General features: G+C 45.2%; 1 protein-coding gene across 2 annotated transcripts in view; it reads left to right on the top strand.

Moving 5' to 3' along the window:
• Positions 1-15,971, top strand: part of LOC138249709 (rho-related GTP-binding protein RhoG) — a 119,667-nt gene extending 103,696 nt beyond the window's left edge. For both annotated transcript variants that reach the window (XM_069203719.1, XM_069203720.1), the window contains exon 2: positions 11,537-15,971. In XM_069203719.1, coding sequence (XP_069059820.1) covers positions 11,572-12,147 — 576 coding nt within the window. In that variant the 5' untranslated portion in view covers positions 11,537-11,571 and the 3' untranslated portion in view covers positions 12,148-15,971. The remainder of the gene's footprint in view (positions 1-11,536) is intronic.
• Positions 15,972-16,782: the final 811 nt, after the last annotated feature.

Consider the following 16,782-nt stretch of genomic DNA (forward strand, 5'->3'; position numbering starts at 1 on the left):
CTTGTACAGTGGTACAAATATAATGTCTGGGTGTAACATATACTCTGAGGCTCTTAAAGTGGTCCATTGATATTTCCTACTGTCTGCCAATCACTGCGTGGTATAAATTATCTGTATCCCATAGTAAGATGGCCGTGCTCCCATAAGGTGGGGTAAGCAGTAGCGGCAGTCTTCTGGTAGCACCTCTAGGTGGCACTAAACACGAGGAATAGCCCATTTAGGAAAAATATGAATGGGGAGCACTCCAGATGCAAACACTTCTCTTTCTGTTGTGTCACAGACTGAAAAAGTGTAGTATGGTATATGCGGAACTGTTAATGACCATATGCAACTGTTTCCCACTGGACTCAGTAGCTATGTTATGTGCATTTAATGAGCTGTGAAGTAAGTTCAGTTCCAGTGGTTACTGCTGTCCTATGCTGCCTCTTGGTTTCAGTTTTTGTACTTTTAATTTGAGGAACACGTGTTATTTATTCTGCCAAACACACATTTCAATTACTCTCGACCAATTCAGATCACTAGAGCAACGTTTGAGATTTCGAGAGCACAAACTTTACATAACTTATACCACAAGGAAAAGGAAGCATATATGCCGATCTACAACCTATTTACCTCTAACCATGGGTTCCAGAGTAGTGTGCTACTCACCACAAAGCTCCTCGATGCCTCATCAGGGGTAGTAAACGCTATGTAAATACAATTTACAATTACAAATTGCCCTGTGCTGCAGCTGATCAAGTAGAAACCATCTGCAGCCTTTCACCTGCGGATTGCACCAGGATGACCTCCAGACGGCTCCTTTGTGAGGGAATTCCCCAGTGTTGTGTGAAATTCCCTTGGTGCCCCACAGGTGCTTACCACACTGACTGCAGAAACCCGGAAGTGGCTTCCAAAATTTCTCATGTATAAGACTTTATAACTTCTCCAGTCCTAGACTTTTTTTGAGTTAGGAACTTAGCTACTTGTGACACTTTTACTGAACAAATTCAAAAATCAGAATTATCACAAAAATCAGTGATATTGAAGGTGGGAAAAAGCGGAGAGGCCCCAGAATGTTCCTGCGACTAGTTTATCAAAGCTACACGCCCACCCCAACTCTTTTGTGGGCATAGATCAAGGCCCTTGACCATCACAACGCTGCTCAGGAAAGTGGAGCGCCTGTATGGCTCCATGAAGGAGCGCACTAGGCACGCGCCTAGTGAGCTAAATTAGGAGCAGTCCCAAATCTAAAGAACAAATCCCATGTGAACTAAACTTTGGCAATGCAAAGAGGTCTGGTGTTGGGTGCTATCCTATTGGCTTTAATGCTTGTTTTTTTATGTTTTTGTAATCTCTTTTTATACAAGCAATAAAAAATGTCTGACCTTATGAAGATGTCTTTGAATGTGACTGAGGATGCGCAGGTGCCCATGTTTGAAAAGCATTAAAATCGTTTAAAAAAATGTATGCTGCTGGCAGTATGCGCGAATGATGCGATGCATTTCAAGTGGCGCTGAGGTCTTAGTAGCAGAGTCTGGGAAGCTGTAGGCCATTGAAACTTTTCAAAGGCACTGGAGGGATGCTGCGAGCTTTGACTGGCTGGCGTTGGAGGTGGAAGAGCCAATTCTTTAGCTGCTTTCTGAAGTCCTTCAGGGAAGGGGAGCGGTGGAGGGGGAGGTCGTTCCAGGACTTTGCGGAAATGTGGGAAAAGGAGCAGCCTCCGAAGCGTTCACAAAGGATGCTGGGGATGTGCGCCAGGGCGAGGTTGGCTAAGTAGCGCTGTCTGGTAGGTCACTGAAATGTGATGCGGTTATTGATGTAGGTGGGTCCGCCGTAGTGGAGGGCCTTGTAGGTGTGTGTGAGGAGCTTGAAGTGGCATCTTTGCTGGATGGGGAGCCAGTTGAGGGCTCTGAGATGGGGAGTGATGCTGGTCCTTCTGGGGAGGTCGAGGACCAGTCTTGCTGCAGCGTTCTGGATGGTCTGGCGGCAGTTCATGAGCTGCTTCATGGTTCCGACACAGAGCGCATTTCCATAGTCGAGTCAGCTGGAGATGAGGGCCTGGGTGACTGTCTTCCTAGTGGAGATAGAGATCCATTGGAAGATCTTGTGGAGCATGCATAGGATGTGGAAGCAGGCAGAGGAGATGCCATTGATCTGCTTTTTCATGGTGAGTTGGGTGTCCATGACGATGGTGAGTGTGTGGTTGGTGGGTTGGGGGTCAAGGGTGGCAGGCTGCCATGTGTCATCCAGGGGGAGGGTTTGTTCCCAAAGATGAGGATCTCTGTTTTGTCTGAATTTAGTTTGAGGCAGTGGCCCTTATCCAAGTGGAAATTTCGGTCATCATTTTTTGGAAGTTGGGCCCATATTTATACTTTTTTAGTGCTGCATTTGCGCTTCTGTTTGATGCAAAAATGGCGCAAACTTGCAAAATACAATTGTATTTTGTAAGTTTGCACTGCTTTTGGGTCAAAAAATGACGCAAATGCAGCGCTAAAAAAGTATAAATATGGGCCTTGGTACATGTGGTGGCAGCGTTGTCAGTGAGAGATAGGACGTGGTGGGTGTCATCAGCATAGGAGATGATTTTAAGTCCGTGGGTGCATGCGATGTCTGCCAGTGGAGTCATGCAGGTGTTTTGAGGAGGGTGGGGCTGAGGGAGGAGCCTTGGAGTATGCCGTAGATAATGTCTTTGGGTGTGGAGATGAAGTATGGGAGGACGATCCTCTGCATTCAGCCGCAGAGGAAGGAGGAGATCCAGTTGAGTGCGTTGTCTTGGATGCCAATATTGTGGAGTCTGGTGATGACAGTGTAGTGGAAGACGGTATCAAAGGCTGCTGATAGGTCGAGGAAGATGAGGGCCACTGTTCCTCCTTGGTTGAAGAGGTGTCTGATGTTGTCAGTTGCTGCAATCAAGGCGGTTGGGCCGGAAGACTGATTGGGATGAGTCGAGCAAGTTGTTGTTTTCGAGGAAGTCCATGAGCTGGTGGTTGATGGCCTTTTCCAAGATTTTGTCAGGGAAAGGGAGGAGCGAGATAGGGTGGTTGTTTTTCAGCTCGTTGGGGTTGGCTGAGGGTTTCTTCAGGAGGGGCTTGACCTTGGCGTGCTTGCAGACATTGGGAATGGTGGCTTTGGAGATGGAGGTTTGATTTCTGTGCGGGAGGCTCTGATTACTTCTCTTCCTAGGTTGTAGAGGCAGTGCGGGTAGGGGTCAGTGGGAGATCCAGAGTGGATGGAGGTCATGATGGCGATGGTGTCTTCGGTGGAGAGCTGCTTCCATTAATTTATACGGTGGAAAAGGAAGGGGTGGGTTAGGGTGCGGTGGTGGTTGAAGTCAGTAGGCTGCGGGTCAAAGTTGCTATAGATGTTGGTGATCTTGTGGTGAAAGTAGTCCAATAGCGTGTTGCAGAGTGCTTGGGAGGGGTGGATCGTGTTCTTTGTGGTGGAGGGGCAGGAGAATTTCCTGACCATGCTGAAGAGTTCTTTGGCGTGGTTGGTGCTCACCTTGATGCGGGTGCTAAGAGCTTCTTTCTCGGTCTTCCTGAGTCAGTGGTGGTAACTGTTGAGGGTGGACCTGGAAGAGTCGAGGTTGGAGGGGCTCTTGTTGGAGCGACAGTGTTTCTCTAGTTTCCTGCAGTGACATTTGAGGGTTAGGAGTTCTGGGGTGAACCATTTGGCTTGGTTGGTGGGTTTGCTGCTGGTGGTGCTCTTCAGGGGGGCAACAGTGTTGGCAGATGGGGAGATCCATTTGGAGAAGTTTGAACACGGTGTTCGAGGGTGTCTGTGGGGATGAGTCTTGCTTCTTTGAGAGCAGTGATCCAGTGTTTCTGTGACTTTGCCTCAGTTGTGACCGGTGGCCTAGTCAGGACTTCTGACAATCCCTTGACGGGGTAGTGGACGATGTTGTGGTCAGTCCATGTTACCACTGTGGTGTGGGAGAACTTGGCTCTGTCACTGGTGGGAAAGATGGGGTCAATTGTGTGTCCTGTGCAGTGCGTGAGGGGCATTGATGATTTGAGAGAGGCTTATGATGCTCATGTTTTCGCGGAGCGAGGCAGAGTTTGAGTTGTCCGGGGACTCTAGGTGTAAGTTCAGGTCCCCCAGGAAGATGTAGTAGTTGGAGTTGATTGCCAGGGGCGCAATAAAGTTCGGGATGGAGTTGCAGAAGCTGTGGCAGGGGACCGGGGGTCTGTAGGCAAGGGTTCCTCATGGTGGTTTTGGCATCAGGTTTGAAATGGAAGTTGAGGTGTTCCAAGATTGGTATTGTGTCGTCGTCCTAGGTGGAGCAGTGGAGGGAGTCCTTGTGTATGATGGCAATGCCTCTGCTGTGTCTGTTGGGGTGGTCGCGGTGGACCATCTTGTATCCGGGGGATGTTGCGGTGGCGATGTCTGGTGCCGATGTGGGATAAGCCGTGTTTCAGTGAGTATTATGTTGGGTGTGAAGGTGGTGATGGTGTCCCAGATTTATATGGCATGCTTGCAGAGGGATCGAACGTTGAGTAGTGCGCTGTGAAGTTGTGGTTCGTAGGCAGGAGTCTGCTGTGTGGAGATTGCGGTAATTCCTGCATCGCAGGAGAAATGGCAGTGGTGGCAGGAGAAGGGGCCATTGGTTTATCGGGGAGAGGCGATACTGCAGTTGGAGTTGCGGGTCTTGGGCCTGAGGTTTTAGATCTCTCCGGAGGAGTGCTGGTGTCGGGCTGCAGATCCAGAGGTCCTGGCGCTGGGCGAGGTCCAGGCACTGATGGGCAGAAATGGACTTGCATTTGCTGCGCTAACTGTGCAACCACCATTAAATACGTCCTGGAGTGGGGAGGCGGGATGGAGCGCAGAAGGCGGGACGAAAAGGGGGGAAACGCAGTGGGGGAATGAAACGCAGGAGAGGCAGGAAGGGTGGGGGAGCCTGCCAGGAGCAAAAGAGCAGGAGATAAGGCAAGGCAAGCAGAAGGCGCTGCACTGCAGGCGCTGAAAGCGCTTTGTGCTGCAAGTGCAAAAGGGGGCAGTCAGAGGACCTGCCCACTGGCGTCGCACAGCAGCTGCCATTAAATAGGTCCTGGAGTGGGGAGGTGGGCAGGAGCACAGAGGGCGGGAAGAAAAGCTGGGAAATGCAGTGGGGGCCTGAGGCACAGATGAGGCGGGAAGGACAGGGAAAGCCTGACGGGCCAAAAGAGCAGCAGATAAAGCAAGGCAAGCAGAAGGCGCTGCACTGCAGGCGCTATAAAATGCTTCACGGTGTGAGTGCAAAAGGGGGCATTCAGAGGAACTGTAAATATCAGCCCTGGAGCATGGTGCCCACAGGACCTTTTAAAGGCTCGGGAAGGGGGGCTTGCACGGCCACGCCCCTCCACTTTATGGAGCATTTCGGGATATAATTGAAAAATGCAGCCCTGGTTATCATTTTGGGGGAGTTTTTCTGATCCCGTAGGAGTCCCACAGGATCACAGCAATTATAGCTGAGGTTTTTTTTTTGTTTTTGGCCCCAGGGGGACACGCCTGGGTCTCCTGCCTGGGGCCTAGGGTGGCAGGGTATACCTACCGTGCCCCCTTATATTTTTTTCATTTAACGCTTCAGGAAAGGGAATAAGCCCCCGAGTCCTGTAATGGCTGCCAGCAACATTCTCATGTTGCTGGCAGCCAATCAGAGCGCTCGCTCCCGTGGGAGTCTGTTTCCTGGGGAAATGAATTTGGCCAAGGGAAAAAAGCTCCCTGGGCCAATCAGAACACTCTATTTTTTTTAATTGGGCTTGAGGGATTCTCATGAATGTCCAGATATCTATATTTGTTTTAACCTTAATTTCTCAACAAACTACAGAACAGAATTACACCAAATCACAAAAAGCACAGTCTGCGTACCAAGATATATCTTCCTGTCAAATTTGGTGCAATTCTGTACAGCAGTTTTTGCTGTAGCCCTGTCTAAAGGAAGTCTGTGGAAAATGCCTGAGGATTTTGCATTTTGTGACCCCCCTTTTGTCTCTGCCCTCGCTTGATGGACCACCCCGAAACCTCCCATGCATAAACTAGCCAAAAAGTAGCACCCTTTTGGAAAGTTTCACGGCGATTCGTCAAAAGGTGCCAAAGTTAATGGCAACACAAAAATGCTTTTTCCTATGGAGCAGCTGGCCTAACTGTAACTACTGAGTGGCAACTGCATGTAGTATAAACATATATTTGTGTGTGCATATATAATATTTTTAAATCATTCAATTATTTTTATTCATATTTTGAAAAATGTTTTGAAATTATTTTATATCTTTATCACTATTTGCAACTAGCAACTTTTCACACGTAGGAAGGTATGGAGAAAAATATGAAAATGTATTAATGTTTGAAAAAGATTAACACATTTTCAGATAAAATTTTAATGTAAAATAAATTAAATATTTATTATCAACCTAAAACTACTAATAAAATAAAAGTTTGCAGGACTTTAAATCATTCAATTAATGTTTATTAAATAATTAATTTAAATATATTTATTTAATTTGTAAATAATATATTTGAAAGAATATTGTAAAAATATCTCACCCACAGTAACATTTTTAGATGTATTTAATATCTAATAAATGTCATTAAAAGATATGTGTTGAATTAATCTACATTTTTAATGGTTTAACAAAGGAGTAAAAGATATTTTTTTTGTATTTTAAATTATTATTAATATATTTCAAAATAATAAAATAATTATTTAAGACCTATTTATACTTATAAGGTCAAATATATATATGCGTGATATTAAAATATAAATAGTATTATATATATATATATATATATATATATATATATATATATATATATATGATATTAGAATTGAAATATACATAATTATTACTATTTATATCTTAAATATCATGCATATACTAGGTGTATGCCATATATATGGTATTACAAACATAAATAAAAAACATAAATTATTATATATATCATATATATGATATTAAAATATAAATAATTATTAAATAAGTAAATATATTTTATTAATATATAAAATGTATATTTCAAGAATCATTTAATACACATTAATTGGATGTTATAATGTTATTTTATTAATTTTAGGTTACAAGTAAATATTTACAATATTTTACATTCATATTTTTATGACAATATTTTTAATAATCGTTTTAAATATCAATACACTGTAATATTTTTCTCCATACCTTGCCATCCATCTTCACATATGTGTGAAAATTGCTTGTAGTAACTTTGCACTGGTAAATCTTGTTGTATGAGGTTTCACCAATGGTGGAGAGGGGTGGAGATATGTAAGTCGACACTTATATGTAAATTTACACTCAGAAATGGTGAACAGCAAAAAGTGTACCCTGACACCTAGGTGTAGTATCAAATATACTCATGAGTAAATCTACTTTTGTATTGGTCCATACTGGTGACGATTGATGACACTTTGCATTGTTTCTCTGTTTCGTCGATATTAACATTATATGTTATTTTTTAAAATTTTAATATGATATAATTATCTCACTACTGTGTATGACTACTTTTCCCCTAAACTGATGGATAAAGTAATGAAACTTGCTGTTCCGTCGATTGTGTAATTAATTGTCTTGGTCACGATTCAGTAAGATTACTAGGAGCTATCACTCGTGGTATACATTATTATGTAGTGGCTAAAGCCATACGAGTCCTTTCTGCAGAGAACACCCCTCTAGCAACAGCCATATGATCTGCCCTTTGGAGCTCCAGGGGTTGTTTATCAGCACCACTCCAGAGAACCCCTGAGCAAAAACCTTTGACACTTTTCCTTCAGCAATAGATGGAAATGACATGGCCCTTCCCACCATTAAGCAACACTTTGATTACTTCCTCTTTCTGTTCCTTTTTTTCAATTTACAATTAAATTAACAGTCAAGTCAAAATAAGCTGTATTCAGTTTTTGAACAAACCATAAAAGCAGCACCGTAAAAACAATTCATATACTAAAATCAAGTCATAAAAGATATGCAGAATTAGTACAGTTAAAAACATACCTATTCATAAATTGAAATCAGAAACAAAAATCATATTATACCTAAAATGCATTAAAAATCATATCAAGAGCATATGCAAAAACAAGTCCCCAGTAAGTCAATCAACAGCTATACCGCAAGTCTTTTACACTCTGAGTTATCCATTGTCAAGCCCATCGCTGTAGATGCTTCATAGATCCATGTAGCAATGGACAAATTTTTAGCGACAAAGATGTGGGTTCATTCAGCCACCTTGGTGGTGAAGGGGTATGGGTTTCACTACTGGGGCGATCAAATTGTGGATTTTCTTTTACCTTAATTGGCCTATCTGGGCCCTTATCATACACAATTCAGAGCTTTCTTTAAATTCATCTTTTCTATCTTTAGTCCCTGGCATTTTGTATTCTTCTAGTATCTCCTCTGTGTTCCTCTTGTATCTGTGTGGCTCCTTCTTGACTGTCTGAGGCTCCTTTTGTATCCTTTGCAATTTTGTGTGGCATCCTCTCTGGCTCATTCTGGCATTCACTCTGGCTCCTTCTTGTATCCTCTCTGGCTTCTTCCAGCATCTTCTCTGGTTTATTATAGCATCCTGTCTGGTTCCTTTTGGCATACTCTCTGGCTTCTTCTCACATTCTCTCTGGCTCCTTCTAGCATCCTCTCTGGCTCCTTCTAGCATCCATTATGGCTCCTTCTTGTATCCTCTCTGGCTTCTTCCAGCATCTTCTCTGGTTCCTTCTAGCATCCTCTCTGGCTCCTTCTGACAGCCTCTCTGACTCATTCTTGCATTCACTCTGGCTCCTTCTTGTATCCTCTCTGGCTTCTTCCAGCATCTTCTCAGGTTTATTATAGCATCCTGTCTGGTTCCTTTTAGCATCCTCTCAGCCTTCTTTTTGCATCCTCTCTGGCTCCTTCTAGCATCCTCTCTGGCTCCTTCTGACATCCCCTCTGGCTCCTTCTTGTATCCTCTCTGGCTTCTTCCAGCATCTTCTGTGGTTCCTTCTAGCATCCTGTCTGGTTCCTTTTAGCATAGTCTCTGACCCCTTCTCACATCCTCTCTAGTTCCTTTTTGCATCCTCTCTGGCTCCTTCTGGCATCCATTCTGGCTCCTTCTTGTATCCTCTCTAGCTTCTTTCAGCATCTTCTCTGGTTCCATCTAGCATACTCTCTGGCTCTTTCTATTATCCTCTCTGGGTTCTTCCAGCATCTTCACTGGTTCCTTCTTGTAGCCTCTCTGAGTTCTTCTTGTATCACCTTTTTCTCCATATTGTATCTCGGTGGTACAATTCTTGTATCCTCTCGTACTCCTCTTATATCCCAGGTTCCTTCTTGTATTCCCTCAGACTCCTTCTAGCATCATACTTGTATCCTCTCTGGCTCCTTCGTGTAGCCCTTCCGAGTTTTTCTTTCATTACACTGGCCCCTTCTTGTATCTCTCTAGTAACATTCTTGTATCCTCTCTTGCTCCATTTTGTGTATCTCGGGTACCTTCTTGTATACTCTCTGGTGACCTCTTCTATCTCTCTGTCTCCATACTTGAATCCTCTCTGACTCATTCTTTGGTCTCCTCTGGATCCTTCATTGTGTCTCTCTGGCTACTTTTAGCATCACCTCTGGCCTCATGCTTGTATCCTCCCTGGCTCTTTCTGAAATCCCCTCTGGGTACTTCTTGTAGCCCTCTGTCTCCTTCTTGTGTGCTTTTTTGCAACTCCGCTTCTGGAAACAGGCCTTCCATAAAGTGTGCCATATAAATGTGTGCCTTAACTCAATCACTTGCATCAACTATTCACATTACAGACAGCACGGACTGCTCCCGGGCCTCCCACTCTGCCGTGTCTGCACCTAGAACATGTCCTTAACTCTAATCCATCCATATTTCCTCAAGATTCACCTCTCCTGCCCTCACACCACCCCAGATATCAAGAAGGACCACTCACTGTAGACAACTGTACGGCCACATATTCCTCTACACTTAACTCTGTCCACTGCCAAACTATTGCAGACTGTTCCCCTCCACACTGTGTGCATCCCCTTCACTTGCACGACCAAAACAGCTTTCCCACTGCCTGTCCTGCTGTTGCCTACTGGCACCATAACACTGGAAGGCATCCTTATGAACCTGAGTTGTGCCACTTTTGTGGAGAACCAACAGTGCTTGAAACACATAAACCACTGATCACACACTCCTGGGTTAGGACAAAACTGACAGAATCCCTCCCACTCCATGAGAATTACCCAATCTGCAGACAACACTCAAAAAAATCAGGCAGGTAACTGAAAGATCCAATCCAACCCAATGTGGCGCCATTTGTGAGAATCCCCCAACATGATGTGTGCTTTATACAGAGCTGTGTAGTGCAACGCATCAGGACCTTCAAAAGAGCATCAGAAGATATTGCTTCCAGTATCAGACCACCATCCACAAGGTGGATGTCAGGTGGACTGTGACGTTACAATCAATCTCAGGGCAAAGTGTTTTACTGCTTGACTTCAAATGCCTCCGACCCACAGCATTCAATCTGCACCCCTCCTCAATTACTTTCCTCTGACTGTCCCACTTTTCCGCACTTCGTTCAAGGATACCACAGCAATATTCCTTTTTATACGGTCACTGAGCCTGATGTTCTGAAATCAATACCCCCATCATTCTAACGCCTCACCTGATGCTCTACGTCATCCAGATGCTTCAGTGAACACATGGGGGCATATTTAAAAGCCCCATGCACCGCTGGTGCGTCACTTTTTTTGACGCACCAGTGGCACACACTGCAGACCCATTTCTACGATGCCACGCAAAGTCACTCTGCGTGGCTTTTCATGGCCTTCTAGATATGATGTAAGGCAATGCAGAGCAGGTTGCTGCGTTGCCATACACTGCATCAGGAGGCGTTCTGTGGGCATTGCGGTAGGTTTTCCCACGCAACACCCATGGGTTTTGGCACATTCCCAGATTTGCAAGGCACTGTAAACCTGGGAATACATCAAAATCTTACGCCTCTCCTGGAGAGGCGCAACAAGGAGAAATATCTCTATTTCTCCTCATTTTTCCTCTTTATATGAGTGCTGCATTCTGTAGCACACATAGAAAGGGTTAAAAAACAAGGGTTCTTTTGGTGCAGGAAGGTGTCCCTTCTGCACAGAAACAATCCTATCTGCGACGCAGGCACCCTCGCACCACGGTGCAAGGGTGCCTTCATCGGCCCTAGGCAGCCCATTGTGCACCAGCGCAGGGGGAGAGGACAGAAATGCACCATGTCTTGTGGCGCATGGCAGAGCATCAAGGCCGCTTGCTGTGCTGCCGCGCGCCACAGAGCTTAGCCCCTTGGTGTTGATTATTAATAATAAAGAACTCTGGTTTGTCCACATTGCCCCATGCTGGGTCCTATAAAGCACCCTAAATAAGAATATGAATGGAGTAGTTGGGACTTATAACTGCAGATTCTTCAGCAAAGTTTTCTGATTATGGTTTTCTCTTTTAGAGAGGCAACAGATTGGGGAGGATTGATGAGGGGGATGCTGGGAAGAAGGATAGGCAGATATGCTGCTGTGTGCTGTTATACCAAGTGTTTAAATGTTTGCTCTGTGTTATCTTCCCACAGGTTGGTGACGTGACACAGAGGGCACACCAGAAGCGATGCAGAGCATTAAGTGCGTGGTGGTGGGAGATGGCGCTGTCGGGAAAACTTGCCTTCTGATCTGCTACACCACCAATGCTTTTCCAAAGGAATACATCCCTACTGTCTTTGACAACTACAGCGCCCAAAGCACAGTGGATGGGAGGACTATCAGCCTGAACCTTTGGGATACAGCCGGCCAGGAGGAATACGACCGGCTAAGGACACTGTCCTATCCTCAGACCAACGTCTTCATCATCTGCTTCTCCATCGCCAGCCCTCCGTCCTATGAGAATGTGAAGCACAAGTGGTACCCGGAGGTGTGCCATCACTGCCCCAATGTCCCCATCCTCCTGGTGGGCACCAAGAAAGATCTAAGAAATAATGCAGATATCATGAAGAAGCTCAAGGAACAGAACCAGATGCCCATCACCACCCAACAGGGGACCAACCTGTCCAGGCAGATCCACGCCGTGAAATACATGGAGTGCTCAGCCCTGAACCAGGAGGGGATCAAGGAGGTCTTCATGGAGGCAGTGCGGGCCGTCCTCAACCCCACTCCAGTGAAACGAAAACAAGCCTGCCGCCTGTTGTGAAGAAATAGAATTGAAGGTGTTTTTCCTCTTGGTTAGATTATATTTTCTCTGTGCTTAAGTTCTTTGGTCCATCCTCAAGTTTTGCTTTCTGTTCTGTTGCTAGTCTTGGTGCTGCTGGTGGAGTTTCAAACATGGGCGATGGTTAACGCTAGCCCGGGGCAGCTGCAATCCCCCGGTTGTGCCTTAATACCACAGCACTGCCTTTTTCTACTGCTAGTCTCAGGGGTTATGAAGCCAGGAACTGAAAGCAAGCAGGCACTTCTCTTTCCACTCCTTATCCCAACCCTAGCCCTGAGCAGCAAGTACAAGACTTTAGAGAAGCAAAAGCTGGGACAAGAGCCCAACCCAGTGATGTCACCAGGAATCCAAAGGTGCATGATGTCACTTCCGCTACCCCTGGAAGTCTGGTCATTTACATCCATGGTGTGGAATAGAGTCTCCCAGCCCAGTGCGCTAAGCTTTCCAGCTATCTGGTGGGACACTGTAGTGATTTCAGCATTCCTTCCCAGGACCGTCTTGCCTTGGCCAGTCCGCCTCTTTCTAAAAGCTACTTCTTCTTCTTCCAAAGATCATATACATATATATATATATATATAAGTACCCAAAAAATAACAGATTGCATTAGGTTTTCAGTAAAGTTGAGGTCTTTGAAGGATCTGATGTGAGTTTGAGGATGACAGAGCTTGTTCTGCTCTTTTATGGCAATACAAAAACTAATTTGACACGAAACCCTAGACAATAACAAATTTAAAAAGAGTAAAGTTTTCTCAAAAAGGCAAGGTGAGCAAGCTTTGATTAGGGGTTACAACTACTGGCCTGATGTAGAACTCAGCGTTGGACAGAAATCTAAATCCCATTATGTTCTAGGGTTTTTAGATTTTGGCAGATGGGATATTCGTCACCCTTCTGACGGAGTAACTTGTCCGCCAATATCTAAATCAGGCCCTAAGTGCCTGTGCATTTGAAAAGTAGTTTCTGTTCTTCCTTCCTCTTTCCTGATGGCATGAAATGAACGCCAACCTATTCCTTGCACATTGCACCTTCCCGGCTTGTTCTCATTGGGTTACCTGGCCTGCAAGCAGAGAAACACCTCGCATAACACTAGCACATATTACGCTAGTAAGCAATATGCAGTGCAACACCCCAGCGAGGGCAAGCATCCCTCCAGCTGCTGAGACGACAGTCACTAAACAACCCAAGTAAAACAGGCAAAGATGTATCTGGGGAGACAACAGAATATAAACAACCTGTTCAAGAAAAACATGTATGTGGCTGCTGAGCTGACTGGTAGTAAACCACTGAAAAAAAAGGCATGGGTGTCTGCTGAGGTACAGGCAACAAACAACCCAGCCAAGGCAAGCATGCCTGTGCAAGCTTGCCTGTGACCGCTGACCTAACAGGCAATACAAAGCCCAACAAGGATAAGCATGTTAGTGGCTGCTGATATAACAGGCAGCATACCACCCAACAATGGTAAACATGTCTGTGGCTGCTGAGCCGACAAGCAATAAATAACTCCACCCAGCTAAGCACATCTATGCCTCCTAAGCCAACAGCCAATAAACAAACCAACTAAAGAATGCATGAGTGTGGCTGCTGAGCCGAAAGACAATAACAAACTCTGCCTAGACAAGCACAACCAATGGCTGCAGAGCCAACAGGCTAAATACAACCCAACTTACGTAAAAGAACATACAATAATAACCCACCCACCAGAGCATGGTTCTGACTGCTTAGCAGACAATAAAAAACAACTTATCCAAGAGAAGTCATGTGTGTCTGTTGCTAACAAACTGATAGGCCACAAATACCAAAGTCTGCAAAGTATGGTCTTGGCCAAGGCTATAGGCAACAAACACCCTACCTCAAAGAAGCATGTCAGAAACTTCTGAGTCCACTGGCAGTAAAACAACCACTCCAGGGTGACATGTCCTTGGGAGATAGCAGTCCACTCCAGCTATGAAAGGCACATTGTCTGCTGGGCCAGAGGACAAGAAATACCAAATTCAAAAGAAGCATGCCAGTGGTTACTAAGGCAAAAAAGCAATATGCAACCAAGTAAAACAAATATTGCAATATCTGTTGAACCAAACTGCAATGAGCAACCAAACTGAGATTACTGAGACAATATACAAACCCAATGACGAGCCAGTGCCTTCTATGCTGTCAGGGAATATACAGCCCAAGCATGTGGTTGGCTGCTGATCCAACAGACCATTACAACATTAAACTGAGGCATAAATGGTTCCCTTTTCAGCTTTAAAGTAGCAAAGACTCAGGGACTCCTGCAATGGAGAACAGTGAAGCTGATCAGGCCTTGACCACTCTGGATATTTGGGTATTTTCTGTAGATAGGCTTTGGAAATTCCTCAATTCTACACAGTCATTCCAAGGGAAAGGCCAAGTGCCACATGGCCTGCTAAGAAGAAAAGCTGTTGCTAAGGGAACTGAACCATGATCCAGTTATGAATGGGCTCAGTATGCCACAAGCCTCCTCATATGACTGGGTCAATTGTGGGCAGCGGGATGAAGTGCATGCGTGCTGGGCAGGGTGTGGGCGGGAAGGCGGAGAAGGGCGGGGTAGTGTGGATTGTGCAGTCTCTGCTGGACGTCAGGATGAGACTTGATCATTAGGTAATTTGTTACTTCCCTTTGCCAAAGAAATAGCTCTCAAAAGTGCCCAAAGACAGTAGCGATAGCTCAAAAGGCTCTGTCATAATGAGGAGGGAGAGAATTTGTTTTTCCCTCAAAATTAGTGCGGAACGCGGACTCAGGCCGATGCATGGTCACTTCTGTTCTATACAGAGAATAGATACAAATGCCAACTTGTTGCCAAGGGGTTTTTGTGTGTTTGGTGAGCTGATATCATGCTAGTGTTGGTGGATCCCAAAGGATTGAGAGGATGATGCTCATGACAAGATGTCCCAGAGGGTCCTGAAGGCCTCATTTTTAGCAGTGCCTGTACTGTGTCACTGTTTCTTCCCTCTACTACACATCAACTCTTGATTCATGGAATGGTGTGGCCATTTAACCTGCTGCACCAAGCCTATCTGTAGCACATCACAGTGGCCCCTGGTGGTGGGGGATGGTAGGTCACATTTCCACCCCTCGACAACCCTTGCCACCCACATGTGCCCAGATGCCCCTCATCATCAAGAATATTCCAAGCAGGGATTATAATGGACTAATGTAAACTCTCTGAAACCTCAACGTGCCGGCCGTGCCTGACATCTACCCAAATGCCTGCTGCTGAGATATTTCTTGAACCCCTCTAAGAATGTTCACTTCCAATAAAATATCATGTACAAAAATGTCTTGCCTGGCGGGACCCATTTGTGACACTCGCTCTCACACCCAACACCCAACACCCCACATGAACACTTGATTGTGCATCCCCTGGAGTATTAACCTATGGCGACGCAAGTGGCTGACAACGCAAAGCCCGTGGACTGCACTCAAGATTGTGAATCGAAACAGCCAAACAGAAGAGCAAAAACCTGCTAAGTTTCCTCATTCCTAATCATGATTATTGGACCAAACCATATGCGAGTCATCGTTAGCAAGATGAACAATCGCATCATCATGTGTAGCAATGAAGCCCTTGTAGTTGGGGGAAGTCCTCGATTGGCTTTAGGAGAAGAAGGGTGGGCCTGGGGGCGCCTCACACTCCACACCTCAGTGGATGTTAGTGGTAGGATGGTATAGTCAGTGTCCTCTGTGGCCAATTGGGGGCTTCTCCCACCAACAACTGCTGATGCTTGTCTGATTATCCCACACAAAGTCCACTTGCTATTTGTTTTAATAAAGACTATTGATCTATGTAATGTTTCTCAATTTTTAATGAGTTGTTTATCTCAAGCTTTTGCATTCAACAAGACAATGGTGACTAGGAAGACCACTGCCATTGACTCTTCTGATGGTCAAGGGCATCTCCATCAATGCACCACATCCCTGATCCCTTCCCCGGTCCCGCGCTCTGCGGCTCGGGATTCGCGATGGGATTCTCCAAAAAGCTTCTGAATGATCCTCAGCAATAACAGAAAGGGGGCATAAACTGATCTTGAGCTTTATTGTGGATAACACCTGTTTTATATTATCGAAATGCTCGTTTTGCATTTATGAACTTTTTGATGCTTCTAAAAATGTGTTAATATTAATTACAAAAAGAATAAAAAATGATGAGTTAAACCAAATGCCGGAAAGGTTTCCAGAGCCTTACAAGCTGACTTCAAATGCGGCTCACAAGGAGGTGTATACCTTAGTAAGTTCATTTTCACGGTCTGCATGTCCCACAACTGCACTGAAAATTGTATTCCCTATAATCCTGTGGTTTTTAACTCATGATCAGTCTAGGCTGTTGCTTTCCAGATCCTCAGCGTAAACATATGAATCAGATACCGGAAGGGAATCTCATGCCAATGTATTGGCTTTTCCCACCACTTCAAATTCCATGCACTTCAGTTTTCAGATTCCAAACCTGGTGCTGGTCCCCACTTGCTACCGCATATTTCCAGCTCAGTGTAGATATATAGGGGCATATTTACACACCCCTGGCGCTGCCCTAGCGTCATTTATTTAACGCTAAGGAGGCATTAAGGAAGCCCCCACCGTGCAGCATATTTACAGAGTGCATGC

The sequence above is a fragment of the Pleurodeles waltl genome, chromosome 8, assembly GCF_031143425.1.
Source record: "Pleurodeles waltl isolate 20211129_DDA chromosome 8, aPleWal1.hap1.20221129, whole genome shotgun sequence".
NCBI classification, from domain to species: domain Eukaryota; kingdom Metazoa; phylum Chordata; class Amphibia; order Caudata; family Salamandridae; genus Pleurodeles; species Pleurodeles waltl.